The following is a 17,821-nucleotide window of genomic DNA, read 5'->3' as shown; positions in this document are numbered from 1 at the left end:
CAAAGCTAAAGGTCAAACTAGACACTGGTGCACAAGTAAACATTATTCCTCTGAATAAGTACCGCAGCTTGACATCTGAGTGCGAGCTACAGCCCACCACGCGCAGACTGACTGGTTATGGTGGTGAACAGCTCCCAGTAAAAGGCACATGCACTTTCAAATGCAAATACAAGGAAAAAGTGACATGATGTTGGACTTTTACGTTGTTGACACTAGAGCACCTGCAGTGCTAGGTCTTAAAGTATGTTTAGACATGGACCTCATCAAGCTAGTTTTATCAGTGACAGCACCAGTAGAGACAGACAATGTACTGGAGGAGTTTGCTGATGTTTTTACAGGAATAGGATTATTCCCAGGAGAATGTACCATTCACCTTGACCCAGACGCAACCCCTGTGGTCTGCCCACCGAGAAAGATTCCCCTTGCTCTCCGTGCCCGTCTGAAGAAAGAGTTGGAGAGCATGGAGCAATCTGACAGTCACCAAGGTTACAGAACCGACTGACTGGGTAAGTGGTGGTGGAGAAACCACGCACAGGCAAGCTCCGAGTATGCCTCGACTCAAAAGACTTGAACAAGGCTATCAAACGCCCCCCATTATCCTTTACCGACGCTAGATGGCATCACACACAAGCTAGCGGGAGCACACTACTTCAGTGTCATGGATGTTAGATCAGGCTACTGGGCTATCAAGCTCACGGAAGAGTCATCTAAGCTCACAACGTTCAACACACCGTTTGGACGCTACAGGTTCCGTCGCCTGCCTTTTTGGGATTATCTCAGCCCGAGACGAGTTTCAGCGAAAGATCGACGAAGTGTACGAAGGCCTCGACGGAGTTGTGGCAATGGTGGACGACATCCTTGTCTATGGTCGAACCAAAGAGGAGCACGACCGAAACCTCAGCGCGATGCTGCAAAGGTCCCGTGAGAGAGGAGTCCGGCTCAACCCCGAGAAGAGCACAGTCGGCGCTACAGAGGTCAGCTACTTCGGACATCTTCCCACAGCAACTGGAATCAAGCCAGATCCACAGAAGATCTCAGCCATAAAAAGAAATGGAGCCGTGCAGAGCTGGAAACAGTGCTTGGGGCATGGTCAACTACTTAGCCAAGTTCGCACCCAGCCTCTCCAATGCTAATGCACCCCCTGCGTCAACTGCTAAAGCAGTCCAGTGAGTTTCTCTGGGACAAGCAACACGACATTGCTTTCCAGAAATGTGAAAGACTTGATCACGAGAGAACCGGGACCAATCCTTGCCTACTACGACCCCGACAAAGAGCTCAGACACCAAGTGGACGCGTCGAAGTACTAGGACCTAGACTACTTGCTACTGCAAGAAGGAAAGCCCATCGGCTACGCTTCCAAATCTCTCACAGACTGTGAAATCAACTACGCTCAAATTGAAAAGGAGCTCTATGCCATTCTGTTCGGATGTAAACGTTTCCATCAGTACGTATATATGGACGACAAGTCATTGTGGAATCCGACCACAAGCCCCTTGAGTCAATCATGAGGAAACCACTAGCCGCAGCCCCGCCAAGGCTACAGAGAATGATCCTTCAACTACAAAAAAATACGACTTCACAATCACTCACCGTCCAGGCAAAGACATCCCTGTCGCAGACACGCTCTCCAGGAAGTTTCTTACCTATAAGGACAGCAGCTTCAGTGAAGGCATGGACATGCAAGTGCACACTGTGTACAGCAACTTATCAGTTAGTGACACAAAACTGAAGGAGATCCAAGCAGAAACAGAAAAGGACTCGCAACTTGCACAGCTGAGGAAAGTCATACAGGATGGATGGCCTGAGGAGAGGAGAAAATGCCCTCAGAGTGTGTTTTTCCTCTGACAACAGCTCCAGGGCATGCCTAGTGTTTGTCCTCTGACAACAGCTCCAGGGCATGTCTAGTGTTTGTCCTCTGACAACAGCTCCAGGGCATGTCTAGTGTTTGTCCTCTGACAACAGCTCCAGGACATGTCTAGTGTTTGTCCTCTGACAACAGCTCCAGGACATGCCTAGTGTTTGTCCTCTGACAACAGCTCCAGGGCATGCCTAGTGTTTGTCCTCTGACAACAGCTCCAGGGCATGTCTAGTGTTTGTCCTCTGACAACAGCTCCAGGGCATGCCTAGTGTTTGTCCTCTGACAACAGCTCCAGGGCATGCCTAGTGTTTGTCCTCTGACAACAGCTCCAGGGCATGTCTAGTGTTTGTCCTCTGACAACAGCTCCAGGGCATGTCTAGTGTTTGTCCTCTGACAACAGCTCCAGGACATGCCTAGTGTTTGAGTTTAGCCACTTTGTGTTTGGGAAAAAGTGTATTCTCTTGAATATATTTGCCATTTGATTCCATCTCTGTCTCTTTTTCTCTCTGCCATCTTGTTTCCCTGTGGTCTCTCTCTCTCTCTCTCTCTCTCTGCCATCTTGTTTCCCTGTGGTCTCTCTCTCTGCCATCTTGTTTCCCTGTGGTCTTTCTCTCTCTCTCTCTCTGCCATCTTGTTTCCCTGTGGTCTTTCTATCTCTCTCTCTCTGCCATCTTGTTTCCCTGTGGTCTCTCTCTCTGCCATCTTGTTTCCCTGTGGTCTCTCTCTCTCTCTCTCTCTCTGCCATCTTGTTTCCCTGTGGTCTCTCTCTCTTCCATCTTGTTTCCCTGTGGTCTTTCTCTCTCTCTCTCTCTCTGCCATCTTGTTTCCCTGTGGTCTTTCTCTCTCTCTCTCTCTGCCATCTTGTTTCCCTGTGGTCTTTCTATCTCTCTCTCTCTGCCATCTTGTTTCCCTGTGGTCTTTCTCTCTATCTCTCTCTCTGCCATCTTGTTTCCCTGTGGTCTTTCTATCTCTCTCTCTCTGCCATCTTGTTTCCCTGTGGTCTTTCTCTCTATCTCTCTCTCTGCCATCTTGTTTCCCTGTGGTCTCTCTCTCTTTCTCTCTGCCATCTTGTTTCCCTGTGGTCTCTCTCTCTCTGCCATCTTGTTTCCCTGTGGTCTTTCTATCTCTCTCTCTCTGCCATCTTGTTTCCCTGTGGTCTTTCTCTCTATCTCTCTCTCTGCCATCTTGTTTCCCTGTGGTCTCTCTCTCTCTCTCTCTGCCATCTTGTTTCCCTGTGGTCTCTCTCTCTCTGCCATCTTGTTTCACTGTGGTCTTTCTATCTCTCTCTCTCTGCCATCTTGTTTCCCTGTGGTCTCTCTATCTCTCTCTCTGCCATCTTGTTTCACTGTGGTCTTTCTATCTCTCTCTCTCTGCCATCTTGTTTCCCTGTGGTCTCTCTATCTCTCTCTCTCTGCCATCTTGTTTCCCTGTGGTTTTTGTTGTTGTCTGTGATTCTGCCATTGAATCTTGGGGTACATATGTCCCCTCCTTGGTTACGGTACACTGTTTGATGGTACATTTGATATAAAGGCTTGGTATAATTGTCTCTCTCCCCCCTTTCTCCATGTACAGAAGAAAAGAAGTGACAGTCTTATATGGAATTGTGAATCTAATGCCACCATGGAGATGAATCCAGAGGGTCTACCGTCCCTGGACTATAGAGAAGAGGACCCCCCTCCCAACAAACACCTCAAGTACCACACCAGCCTCCGGAACATGATCCCATTCCGCTTCTCAAACAAGTAGGTCCCAACTACACACCTTTAACTCATAACCCCTATCCTCTATTAACCCTAACCCCTACCCCCTAATAACCCTACCCTCTAACCCTACCCCCTACCCCTAACCCCTAATAACCCTACCCTCTAACCCTACCCCCTACCCCTACCCCCTAATAACCCTACCCTCTAACCCTACCCCCTACCCCTACCCCCTAATAACCCTACCCTCTAACCCTACCCCCTACCCCTACCCCCTAATAACCCTACCCTCTAACCCTACCCCCTACCCCTAACCCCTAATAACCCTACCCTCTAACCCTACCCCCTACTCCCTAACCCCTAATAACCCTACCCTCTAACCCATAATAACCCTACCCCCTACTCCCTAACCCCTAATAACCCTACCCTCTAACCCATAATAACCTTACCCCCTACCCTCTAACCCATAATAACCCTACCCCCTACCCCTAACCCCTAATAACCCTACCCTCTAACCCATAATAACCCTACCCCCTACCCTCTAACCCATAATAACCCTACCCCCTACCCCTAACCCCTAATAACCCTACCCTCTAACCCATAATAACCCTACCCCCTACCCTCTAACCCATAATAACCCTACCCCCTACCCCTAACCCCTAATAACCCTACCCTCTAACCCATAATAACCCTACCCTCTAACCCATAATAACCCTACCCCCTACCCTCTAACCCATAATAACCCTACCCCCTACCCCTAACCCCTAATAACCCTACCCTCTAACCCTACCACCTACTCCCTAACCCCTAATAACCCTACCCTCTAACCCATAATAACCCTACCCCCTACCCCTAACCCATAATAACCCTACCCCCTAATAACCCTACCCCCTACCCTCTAATAACCCTACCCCCTACCCCTAACCCCTAATAACCCTACCCCCTAATAACCCTACCCCCTACCCCCTAATAACCCTACCCCCTAACCCTAACCCATAATAACCCTACCCTCTAACCCTACCACCTACCCCCTAACCCCTAATAACCCTACCCTCTAACCCTACCACCTACCCCCTAACCCATAATAACCCTACCCTCTAACCCTACCACCTACCCCCTAACCCATAATAACCCTACCCTCTAACACTACCACCTACCCCCTAACCCATAATAACCCTACCCTCTAACCCTACCACCTACCCCCTAACCCATAATAACCCTACCCTCTAACCCTACCACCTACCCCCTAACCCATAATAACCCTACCCTCTAACCCTACCACCTACCCCCTAACCCATAATAACCCTACCCCCTACCCCCTAACCCATAATAACCCTACCCTCTAACCCTACCACCTACCCCCTAACCCATAATAACCCTACCCTCTAACCCTACCACCTACCCCCTAACCCATAATAACCCTACCCTCTAACACTACCACCTACCCCCTAACCCATAATAACCCTACCCTCTAACCCTACCACCTACCCCCTAACCCATAATAACCCTACCCTCTAACCCTACCACCTACCCCCTAACCCATAATAACCCTACCCTCTAACCCTACCACCTACCTCCTAACCCATAATAACCCTACCCTCTAACCCTACCACCTACCCCCTAACCCCTAATAACCCTACCCTCTAACACTACCACCTACCCCCTAACCCATAATAACCCTACCCTCTAACCCTACCACCTACCCCCTAACCCATAATAACCCTACCCCCTACCCCCTAACCCATAATAACCCTACCCTCTAACCCTACCACCTACCCCCTAACCCATAATAACCCTACCCTCTAACCCTACCACCTACCCCCTAACCCATAATAACCCTACCCCCTACCCCCTAACCCATAATAACCCTACCCCCTACCCCCTAACCCATAATAACCCTACCCCCTACCCCCTAACCCATAATAACCCTACCCTCTAACCCTACCACCTACCCCCTAACCCCTAATAACCCTACCCTCTAACCCTACCACCTACCCCCTAACCCATAATAACCCTACCCTCTAACCCTACCACCTACCCCCTAACCCATAATAACCCTACCCTCTAACCCTACCACCTACCCCCTAACCCATAATAACCCTACCCTCTAACACTACCACCTACCCCCTTAACCCATAATAACCCTACCCACTACCTCCTAACCCATAATAACCCTACCCCCTACCTCCTAACCATAATAACCCTACCCCCTACCTCCTAACCCATAATAACCCTACCCCCTACCTCCTAACCCATAATAACCCTACCCCCTACCTCCTAACCCATAATAACCCTACCCCCTACCTCCTAACCCCTAATAACCCTACCCTCTAACCCTACCACCTACCCCCTAACCCATAATAACCCTACCCCCTACCTCCTAACCCATAATAACCCTACCCCCTACCTCCTAACCCATAATAACCCTACCCCCTACCTCCTAACCCATAATAACCCTACCCCTACCTCCTAACCATAATAACCCTACCCCCTACCTCCTAACCCATAATAACCCTACCCCCTACCTCCTAACCCATAATAACCCTACCCCCTACCTCCTAACCCATAATAACCCTACCCCCTACCTCCTAACCCCTAATAACCCTACCCTCTAACCCTACCACCTACCCCCTAACCCATAATAACCCTACCCCCTACCTCCTAACCCATAATAACCCTACCCCCTACCTCCTAACCCATAATAACCCTACCCCCTACCTCCTAACCCATAATAACCCTACCCCCTACCTCCTAACCCATAATAACCCTACCCCCTACCTCCTAACCCATAATAACCCTACCCCCTACCTCCTAACCCATAATAACCCTACCCCCTAACCCATAATAACCCTACCCACTACCTCCTAACCCATAATAACCCTACCCCCTAACCCATAATAACCCTACCCCCTAACCCATAATAACCCTACCCCCTACCTCCTAACCCATAATAACCCTACCCCCTAACCATAATAACCCCTAACCATAATAACCCTACCCCCTACCTCCTAACCCATAATAACCCTAACTCCTAACCATAATAACACTAACCCATAATACCCCTACCCCCTAACCATAATAACCCCTAACCATAATAACCCTACCCCCTAACCATAATAACACTAACCCATAATACCCCTAACCCATAATAACTAATCCCCGACCGTAATAACCCGAACCCATAATAATCCATAATAACCCATAATAACCCTAACCCATAATACCCCTAACCCATAATAACCCATAATAACCCGTAATAACCCTAACCCGTAATACCCCTAACCCATAATAACCCATAATAACTCTAACCCATAATAACTCTAACCCATTATAACCCATAATACCCCTAACCCATAATACCCCTAACCCATAATACCCCTAACCCATAATACCCCTAACCCATAATAACCCATAATAACTCTAACCGTAATAATCCTAACCCATAATAACCATAACCCATAATAACCCATAATAACCCTAAACCTAACCCATAATAACCCTACTCTCTATCAGATTACATTATGCAGTGGATAGATGTTCAACAGAATGCTCTGTAAATCCTATGATTCCCACAGTGCAGCAGGTGTAATGGTAGATGAGACCCAATGCTCTGTAAATCCTATGATTCCCACAGTGCAGCAGGTGTAATGGTAGATGAGACCCAATGCTCTGTAAATCCTATGATTCCCACAGTGCAGCAGGTGTAATGGTAGATGAGACCCAATGCTCTGTAAATCCTATGATTCCCACAGTGCAGCAGGTGTAATGGTAGATGAGACCCAATGCTCTGTAAATCCTATGATTCCCACAGTGCAGCAGGTGTAATGGTAGATGACTTCCTGTCAGAATAGTGTCCGTGTAACACGGTGTGTGTTCTACACTCTCTCTGGGGTTGGATTTGCCTGACTCAATCTGACTCGATTTCCGGTTGTATCTTTTCATACGACCGCGTGTACAATAGTTGTTGGGACTCTGATGTAGGTCCGTCTCTGTCCAGGTCCAACCCCATGGACGATGCGGGCTTCTTCTCCTTCACCTCGTTTGCCTGGATGACTCCCATGATGTGGAGCCTGTTCAGGAACCAACTGGACAAGAGCTCCCTGTCTCTGTCTTCTCACGATGGGACCGACACCAACGGGAAAAGGTGGGACTCCATTAGGAATGCTAATCCGAGTTAGCACGCTAAGGCTAATGCCTAGGCCTTGTCTGTCAATGGGAAAAGGTGGGACTCCATTAGGAATGCTAACCCGAGTTAGCATGCTAAGCTAATGCCTAGGCCTTGTCTGTCAATGGGAAAAGGTGGGACTCCATTAGGAATGCTAACCCGAGTTAGCACACTGAGTCTAATGCCCTAGGCATTGTCTGTCAATGGGAAAAGGTGGGACTCATTATGAATGTTAACCCGAGTTAGCACGCTGAGCTAATGTCTAGGCATTGTCTGTCAATGGGAAAAGGTGGGACTCATTAGGGATGTGGGACTCGCACCATGAATCTATAACCATCTGGGTTTTGAATCGTGTTAGCCCACTGAGCTAAAGCCTTGGACTTATCTGTCAATGGGAAAAGGTTTGTCTATGACAATGAATGTGTAATGGACTGGGTATCGAACACAGGTTAGCGTGGATAAAGACTGTTCGTCCACTGGGTTAAATGTGTTGTCTGTGAGAGTTTACTCAACTCTTCAGGTTTCAGACAGGGTTAGCCCACTGAGTTAAAGGTGTTATCTGTGAGAGTTTAGTCAAATCGTCAGGTTTCAGACAGGGTTAGCCCACTGAGTTAAATCCTCGGTGTTATCTGTAAGAGTTTAGTCACATCTTCAGGTTTCAGACAGGGTTAGCCCACTGAGTTAAATCCTAGGTGTTATCTGTGAGAGTTTAGTCACATCTTCAGGTTTCAGACAGGGGTAGCCCACTGAGTTAAATCCTAGGTGTTATCTGTGAGAGTTTAGTCACATCTTCAGGTTTCAGACAGGGTTAGCCCACTGAGTTAAATCCTCAGTGTTATCTGTGAGAGTTTAGTCACATCGTCAGGTTTCAGACAGGGTTAGCCCACTGAGTTAAATCCTCGGTGTTATCTGTGAGAGTTTAGTCACATCTTCAGGTTTCAGACAGGGTTAGCCCACTTAGTTAAATCCTCGGTGTTATCTGTAAGAGTTTAGTCACATCGTCAGGTTTCAGACAGGGTTAGCCCACTGAGTTAAATCCTAGGTGTTATCTGTGAGAGTTTAGTCACATCTTCAGGTTTCAGACAGGGTTAGCCCACTGAGTTAAATCCTCGGTGTTATCTGTGAGAGTTTAGTCAAATCGTCAGGTTTGGGGAAGAAAATGTAAAAGAAAAGTAAAATGTTAATTCAAATAGATAATAAAAATATGTTTTATTTGGCTCTTGTCACCCTGTGCTTGGCAACGGCGTATTTTGGTTGAGCTCTGTGAGTTGTCATTTAATAGCCTCTTCTTCCTCTGTAGGTTTGAGAGGCTTTGGGAGGAGGAGGTGGCTAAGGTGGGACTAGAGGAGCTCTGTGAGTTGTCTGTGACATAAAGGACAGCATTTAATAGCCTCTTCTTCCTCTGTAGGTTTGAGAGGCTTTGGGAGGAAGAGGTGGCTAAGGTGGGACTAGAGAAAGCTTCTTTAGGTGGAGTCTTCATGCGTTTCCAACGGACCAGATTACTGGTGGCCTTCCTCGTCTCCGTCCTCTTCACTCTGTCTGTATTCATTGGACCGGTCTGTGATTAAAATACATTCATTTCCTGCATAGATGTTGATGATTTATTTAACACATTATTGATCGTAAAAAAAAGAAGAAAAATCTGTTTATTGACGTATGTGTGTGTGTGTGTGTGTGTGTGTGTGTGTGTGTGTGTGTGTGTGTTCCAGTCGGTTTTGGTGTATGAGATCCTGAACTATGCAGAAGCTCCTGGGACGTCTACACTGGTCCACGGTGTGGGTCTGTGTGTGGCTCTGTTCATCTCAGAGTTCTTTAAAGCCTTCTTTGCCTCTCTACTGTGGGCCGTTAACCTGAGGACAGCCATCAGGGTGAAGAGTGCCTTCTCTATAATCGCCTTCCAGAAGATCATCTCTCTCAGATCCGTCAGCAACATCTCTGTGGGAGAGGTACAGTCACACAGATACCATTAGAATGTTCTGTGTTCTGTTTTCGTTTCTGTGGGTTCTGTACTGTGGGGCGGCAGGTAGCCTAGTGGTTAGAGCGTTGGGACTAGTAACCAGCAGGTAGCCTAGTGATTAGAGTGTTGGGACTAGTAACCAGCAGGTAGCCTAGTGGTTAGAGCGTTGGGACTAGTAACCAGCAGGTAGCCTAGTGGTTAGAGTGTTGGGACTAGTAACCAGCAGGTAGACTAGTGGTTAGAGTGTTGGGACTAGTAACCAGCAGGTAGCCTAGTGATTAGAGCGTTGGGACTAGTAACCAGCAGGTAGACTAGTGGTTAGAGCGTTGGGACTAGTAACCAGCAGGTAGCCTAGTGATTAGAGTGTTGGGACTAGTAACCAGCAGGTAGCCTAGTGGTTAGAGCGTTGGGACTAGTAACCAGCAGGTAGCCTAGTGGTTAGAGTGTTGGGACTAGTAACCAGCAGGTAGACTAGTGGTTAGAGTGTTGGGACTAGTAACCAGCAGGTAGACTAGTGGTTAGAGTGTTGGGACTAGTAACCAGCAGGTAGTCTAGTTGTTAGAGCGTTGGGACTAGTAACCAGCAGGTAGCCTAGTGGTTAGAGCGTTGGACTAGTAACCAGCAGGTAGTCTAGTGGTTAGAGTGTTGGGACTAGTAACCAGCAGGTAGCCTAGTGGTTAGAGCGTTGGACCAGTAACTAGCAGGTAGCCTAGTGGTTAGAGCGTTGGGACTAGTAACCAGCAGGTAGAATAGTGGTTAGAGTGTTGGGACTAGTAACCAGCAGGTAGCCTAGTGATTAGAGTGTTGGGACTAGTAACCAGCAGGTAGCCTAGTGGTTAGAGTGTTGGGACTAGTAACCAGCAGGTAGCCTAGTGGTGAGAGAGTTGGACCAGTAACCAGCAGGTAGCCTAGTGGTTAGAGTGTTGGGACTAGTAACCAGCAGGTAGCCTAGTGATTAGAGTGTTGGGACTAGTAACCAGCAGTTAGCCTAGTGGTTAGAGCGTCGGGACTAGTAACCAGCAGGTAGCCTAGTGGTTAGAGCGTTGGGACTAGTAACCAGCAGGTAGCCTAGTGGTTAGAGCGTTGGGACTAGTAACCAGCAGGTAGCCTAGTGGTTAGAGTGTTGGACTAGTAACCAGCAGGTAGACTAGTGGTTAGAGCGTTGGACCAGTAACCAGCAGGTAGCCTAGTGGTTAGAGCGTTGGACTAGTAACCAGCAGGTAGACTAGTGGTTAGAGCGTTGGACTAGTAACCAGCAGGTAGACTAGTGGTTAGAGCATTGGGACTAGTAACCGAAAGGTTGAAAGTTTGAATCCCCGAGCTGACAAGGTACAAAATCTGTCGTTCTGCCCCTGAACAAGGCAGTTAACCCACTGTTCCAAGGCCATCATTGAAAATAAGAATTTGTTCTGAAACTGACTTGCCTAGTTAAATAAAAAAATACACCCTTTTCACATAGGATTCACATTGTAAAAACAGCCGGCCATGTTTATATGAGCCCCTTTCAGACAGCCTTATTTTCACCTCTTACTTGTCGTCATTTAACTTTTTTCTATAACCATTGCTTAGAGACGTTCAACTTTGACCCTGTTGTTGACATCAGTCTCATGGGACACCTGACGTAACAGCCGGAAGTTCTAAATTCCTCAGACAGAATTAACTTATATTTCTTCACAATTATTTACTCATCCCCATAACAACGTGTCTGTTTCAGCCAGAGATTCCCCATAACAACGTGTCTGTTTCAGACAGAGATTCCCCATAACAATGTGTCTGTTTCAGCCAGAGATTCCCCATAACAACGTGTCTGTTTCAGACAGAGATTCCCCATAACAATGTGTCTGTTTCAGCCAGAGATTCCCCATAACAACGTGTCTGTTTCAGACAGAGATTCCCCATAACAATGTGTCTGTTTCAGACAGAGATTCCCCATAACAATGTGTCTGTTTCAGCCAGAGATTCCCCATAACAACGTGTCTGTTTCAGACAGAGATTCCCCATAACAACGTGTCTGTTTCAGACAGAGATTCCCCATAACAATGTGTCTGTTTCAGACAGAGATTCCCCATAACAATGTGTCTGTTTCAGACAGAGATTCCCCATAACAATGTGTCTGTTTCAGACAGAGATTCCCCATAACAATGTGTCTGTTTCAGCCAGAGATTCCCCATAACAATGTGTCTGTTTCAGACAGAGATTCCCCATAACAACGTGTCTGTTTCAGACAGAGATTCCCCATAACAACGTGTCTGTTTCAGCCAGAGATTCCCCATAACAATGTGTCTGTTTCAGACAGAGATTCCCCATAACAACGTGTCTGTTTCAGCCAGAGATTCCCCATAACAACGTGTCTGTTTCAGCCAGAGATTCCCCATAACAACGTGTCTGTTTCAGACAGAGATTCCCCATAACAATGTGTCTGTTTCAGACAGAGATTCCCCATAACAATGTGTCTGTTTCAGACAGAGATTCCCCATAACAATGTGTCTGTTTCAGACAGAGATTCCCCATAACAACGTGTCTGTTTCAGACAGAGATTCCCCATAACAACGTGTCTGTTTCAGACAGAGATTCCCCATAACAATGTGTCTGTTTCAGACAGAGATTCCCCATAACAACGTGTCTGTTTCAGACAGAGATTCCCCAAACAATGTGTCTGTTTCAGACAGAGATTCCCCATAACAACGTGTCTGTTTCAGACAGAGATTCCCCATAACAATGTGTCTGTTTCAGACAGAGATTCCCCATAACAATGTGTCTGTTTCAGACAGAGATTCCCCATAACAACGTGTCTGTTTCAGACAGAGATTCCCCATAACAACGTGTCTGTTTCAGCCAGAGATTCCCCATAACAACGTGTCTGTTTCAGACAGAGATTCCCCATAACAACGTGTCTGTTTCAGACAGAGATTCCCCATAACAACGTGTCTGTTTCAGACAGAGATTCCCCATAACAACGTGTCTGTTTCAGCCAGAGATTCCCCATAACAACGTGTCTGTTTCAGACAGAGATTCCCCATAACAATGTGTCTGTTTCAGACAGAGATTCCCCATAACAACGTGTCTGTTTCAGACAGAGATTCCCCATAACAATGTGTCTGTTTCAGACAGAGATTCCCCATAACAATGTGTCTGTTTCAGACAGAGATTCCCCATAACAACGTGTCTGTTTCAGACAGAGATTCCCCATAACAATGTGTCTGTTTCAGACAGAGATTCCCCATAACAACGTGTCTGTTTCAGACAGAGATTCCCCATAACAACGTGTCTGTTTCAGACAGAGATTCCCCATAACAACGTGTCTGTTTCAGACAGAGATTCCCCATAACAACGTGTCTGTTTCAGACAGAGATTCCCCATAACAACGTGTCTGTTTCAGACAGAGATTCCCCATAACAATGTGTCTGTTTCAGACAGAGATTCCCCATAACAATGTGTCTGTTTCAGACAGAGATTCCCCATAACAATGTGTCTGTTTCAGACAGAGATTCCCCATAACAACGTGTCTGTTTCAGACAGAGATTCCCCATAACAACGTGTCTGTTTCAGACAGAGATTCCCCATAACAACGTGTCTGTTTCAGACAGAGATTCCCCATAACAACGTGTCTGTTTCAGACAGAGATTCCCCATAACAATGTGTCTGTTTCAGCCAGAGATTCCCCATAACAACGTGTCTGTTTCAGACAGAGATTCCCCATAACAACGTGTCTGTTTCAGACAGAGATTCCCCATAACAACGTGTCTGTTTCAGACAGAGATTCCCCATAACAATGTGTCTGTTTCAGCCAGAGATTCCCCATAACAACGTGTCTGTTTCAGACAGAGATTCCCCATAACAACGTGTCTGTTTCAGACAGAGATTCCCCATAACAATGTGTCTGTTTCAGACAGAGATTCCCCATAACAACGTGTCTGTTTCAGACAGAGATTCCCCATAACAATGTGTCTGTTTCAGCCAGAGATTCCCCATAACAACGTGTCTGTTTCAGACAGAGATTCCCCATAACAACGTGTCTGTTTCAGACAGAGATTCCCCATAACAACGTGTCTGTTTCAGACAGAGATTCCCCATAACAACGTGTCTGTTTCAGACAGAGAGATATGTTGTTTTGCATTGGATGCATCTCAATCCACCTCAGGTTATGTTGTGGAGTTTAGTATCCTGTATATATCCTGGTGACATAGTGTTGTGGAGGGTAGTATCCTGTATATGTCCTGGTGACATAGTGTTGTGGAGGGTAGTATCCTGTATATGTCCTGGTGACATAGTGTTGTGGAGGGTAGCATCCTGTATATGTCCTGGTGACATAGTGTTGTGGAGGGTAGCATCCTGTATATGTCCTGGTGACATAGTGAAGGTTATGTTGTGGAGGGTAGTATCCTGTATATGTCCTGGTGACATAGTGTTGTGGAGGGTAGTGTCCTGTATATGTCCTGGTGACATAGTGAAGGTTATGTTGTGGAGGGTAGTATCCTGTATATGTCCTGGTGACATAGTGTTGTGGAGGGTAGTGTCCTGTATATGTCCTGGTGACATAGTGAAGGTTATGTTGTGGAGGGTAGTATCCTGTATATGTCCTGGTGACATAGTGTTGTGGAGGGTAGTATCCTGTATATGTCCTGGTGACATAGTGAAGGTTATGTTGTAGAGGGTAGTATCCTGTATATGTCCTGGTGACATAGTGTTGTGGAGGGTAGTATCCTGTACATGTCCTGGTGACATAGTGAAGGTTATGTTGTGGAGGGTAGTATCCTGTATATGTCCTGGTGACATAGTGTTGTGGAGGGTAGTATCCTGTATATGTCCTGGTGACATAGTGTTGTGGAGGGTAGTGTCCTGTATATGTCCTGGTGACATAGTGTTGTGGAGGGTAGTATCCTGTATATGTCCTGGTGACATAGTGTTGTGGAGGGTAGTATCCTGTATATGTCCTGGTGACATAGTGTTGTGGAGGGTAGTGTCCTGTATATGTCCTGGTGACATAGTGTTGTGGAGGGTAGTATTCTGTATATGTCCTGGTGACATAGTGTTGTGGAGGGTAGTATCCTGTATATGTCCTGGTGACATAGTGTTGTGGAGGGTAGTCACCTGTATATGTCCTGGTGACATAGTGTTGTGGAGGGTAGTATCCTGTATATGTCCTGGTGACATAGTGTTGTGGAGGGTAGTATCCTGTATATGTCCTGGTGACATAGTGTTGTGGAGGGTAGTATCCTGTATATGTCCTGGTGACATAGTGTTGTGGAGGGTAGTATCCTGTATATGTCCTGGTGACATAGTGTTGTGGAGGGTAGTATCCTGTATATGTCCTGGTGACATAGTGAAGGTTATGTTGTCGAGGTTAGTATCCTGTATATGTCCTGGTGACATAGTGTTGTGGAGGGTAGTATTCTGTATATGTCCTGGTGACATAGTGTTGTGGAGGGTAGTGTCCTGTAAATGTCCTGGTGACATAGTGTTGTGGAGGGTAGTATCCTGTATATGTCCTGGTGACAGTGTTGTGGAGGGTAGTATCCTGTATATGTCCTGGTGACATAGTGTTGTGGAGGGTAGTATCCTGTATATATCCTGGTGACATAGTGTTGTGGAGGGTAGTATCCTGTATATGTCCTGGTGACATAGTGTTGTGGAGGGTAGTATCCTGCATATGTCCTGGTGACATAGTGTTGTGGAGGGTAGGATCCTGTATATGTCCTGGTGACATAGTGAAGGTTATGTTGTGGAGGGTAGTATCCTGTATATGTCCTGGTGACATAGTGTTGTGGAGGGTAGTATCTTGTATATGTCCTGGTGACATAGTGAAGGTTTTGTTGTAGAGGGTAGCATCCTGTATATGTCCTGGTGACATAGTGTTGTGGAGGGTAGTGTCCTGTATATGTCCTGGTGACATAGTGTTGTGGAGGGTAGCATCCTGTATATGTCCTGGTGACATAGTGTTGTAGAGGGTAGCATCCTGTATATGTCCTGGTGACATAGTGTTGTGGAGGGTAGCATCCTGTATATGTCCTGGTGACATAGTGTTGTGGAGGGTAGCATCCTGTATATGTCCTGGTGACATAGTGTTGTAGAGGGTAGCATCCTGTATATGTCCTGGTGACATAGTGTTGTGGAGGGTAGCATCCTGTATATGTCCTGGTGACATAGTGTTGTGGAGGGTAGTATCCTGTATATGTCCTGGTGACATAGTGTTGTGGAGGGTAGTATCCTGTATATGTCCTGGTGACATAGTGTTGTGGAGGGTAGTATCCTGTATATGTCCTGGTGACATAGTGAAGGTTATGTTGTCGAGGGTAGCATCCTGTATATATCCTGGTGACATAGTGTTGTGGAGGGTAGTATCCTGTATATGTCCTGGTGACATAGTGTTGTGGAGGGTAGCATCCTGTATATGTCCTGGTGACATAGTGTTGTGGAGGGTAGCATCCTGTATATGTCCTGGTGACATAGTGTTGTGGAGGGTAGTATTCTGTATATGTCCTGGTGACATAGTGAAGGTTATGTTGTGGAGGGTAGTATCCTGTATATGTCCTGGTGACATAGTGTTGTGGAGGGTAGTATCCTGTATTATGTCCTGGTGACATAGTGAAGGTTATGTTGTGGAGGGTAGTATCCTGTATTATGTCCTGGTGACATAGTGTTGTGGAGGGTAGTATCCTGTAAATGTCCTGGTGACATAGTGTTGTAGAGGGTAGCATCCTGTATATGTCCTGGTGACATAGTGTTGTGGAGGGTAGCATCCTGTATATGTCCTGGTGACATAGTGTTGTGGAGGGTAGTATCCTGTATATGTCCTTGCCGAGAAATCCAAATGTATCTGGGAGCTTATCTTCTCACCTGCTCGTCTGTTCTCTCTCTCTCGCTCTCTCCCTCTTTCTCTCTCTCGCTCTCTCTCTCTCTCTCTCTCTCTCTCTCTCTCTCGCTCTCTCTCTCTCTCTCTCGCTCTCTCTCTCTCTCGCTCTCTCTCTCTCTCTCTCTCTCGCTCTCTCTCTCTCTCGCTCTCTCTCTCGCTCTCTCTTTCTCTCTCTCTTTCTCTCTCTCTCTCTCGCTCTCTCCCTCGCTCTCTCTCTCTCCCCTCTCTCTCTCTCCCTCTCCTCTCTCCCTCTCTCTCTCCCTCTCCTCTCTCCCCTCTCTCTCTCTTTCTCTCTCTCTCTCTCTCTTTCGCTCTCTCCTCTCTCTCTCTCTCTCGCTCTCTCTCTCTCCTCTCTCTCGCTCTCTCCCTCACTCTCTTTCTCTCTCCCTTCTCTCTCTCTCCCTCTCCTCTCTCCCCTCGCTCTCTTTCTCTCTCCTCTCTCTCTCTCCCTCTCTCCCTCGCTCTCTCTCTCGCTCTCTCCCTCCCTCCCTCTCCTCCCTCCAGATGATCAACGTATTGACCAGTGATGGCTACAGGATGTTTGAGGCTGTGCTGTTTGGTACCTTCCTGCTGTGTATCCCCGTGCTGCTGACCGTCTGTATCATCTACGCCTGCTACACCCTAGGATACACTGCCCTCATAGGAGTCTCTGTCTACCTCATCTTCATCCCCATACAGGTACTAACCCTCATAGGAGTCTCTGTCTACCTCATCTTCATCCCCATACAGGTACTAACCCTCATAGGAGTCTCTGTCTACCTCATCTTCATCCCCAGACAGGTACTAACCCTCATAGGAGTCTCTGTCTACCTCATCTTCATCCCCATACAGGTACTAACCCTCATAGGAGTCTCTGTCTACCTCATCTTCATCCCCATACAGGTACTAACCCTCATAGGAGTCTCTGTCTACCTCATCTTCATCCCCATACAGGTACTAACCCTCATAGGAGTCTATGAGACTGACCAGTATGTTGTTGTGTCGTCTGTAGTTTACCATGGGCCAGACTGACCACTATGTTGTTGTGTCGTCTGTAGTTTACCATGGGCCAGACTGACCACTATGTTGTTGTGTCGTCTGTAGTTTACCATGGGCCAGACTGACCACTATGTTGTTGTGTCGTCTGTAGTTTACCATGGGCCAGACTGACCAGTATGTTGTTGTGTTGTCTGTAGTTTACCATGGGCCAGACTGACCAGTATGTTGTTGTGTCGTCTGTAGTTTACCATGGCCAGACTGACCAGTATGTTGTTGTGTCGTCTGTAGTTTACCATGGCCAGACTGACCA

General features: G+C 47.0%; 1 protein-coding gene across 1 annotated transcript in view; it reads left to right on the top strand.

Moving 5' to 3' along the window:
- The first annotated feature begins 842 nt into the window (after positions 1 to 842).
- The window catches only part of LOC129834944 (ATP-binding cassette sub-family C member 12-like), a 40,183-nt gene continuing 23,204 nt past the window's right edge, over positions 843 to 17,821 (top strand). Inside the window, exons 1-6 of the mRNA XM_055900313.1 lie at positions 843 to 1,089; positions 3,324 to 3,600; positions 7,556 to 7,702; positions 9,132 to 9,279; positions 9,433 to 9,669; positions 17,038 to 17,211. Coding sequence (XP_055756288.1) covers positions 843 to 1,089; positions 3,324 to 3,600; positions 7,556 to 7,702; positions 9,132 to 9,279; positions 9,433 to 9,669; positions 17,038 to 17,211 — 1,230 coding nt within the window. The remainder of the gene's footprint in view (positions 1,090 to 3,323; positions 3,601 to 7,555; positions 7,703 to 9,131; positions 9,280 to 9,432; positions 9,670 to 17,037; positions 17,212 to 17,821) is intronic.

This window comes from Salvelinus fontinalis, chromosome 35 (assembly GCF_029448725.1).
Source record: "Salvelinus fontinalis isolate EN_2023a chromosome 35, ASM2944872v1, whole genome shotgun sequence".
NCBI lineage: Eukaryota > Metazoa > Chordata > Actinopteri > Salmoniformes > Salmonidae > Salvelinus > Salvelinus fontinalis.
The sequence above is the reverse complement of the archived record's forward strand: the minus strand, read 5'-3'. Positions and strand labels throughout refer to the sequence as shown.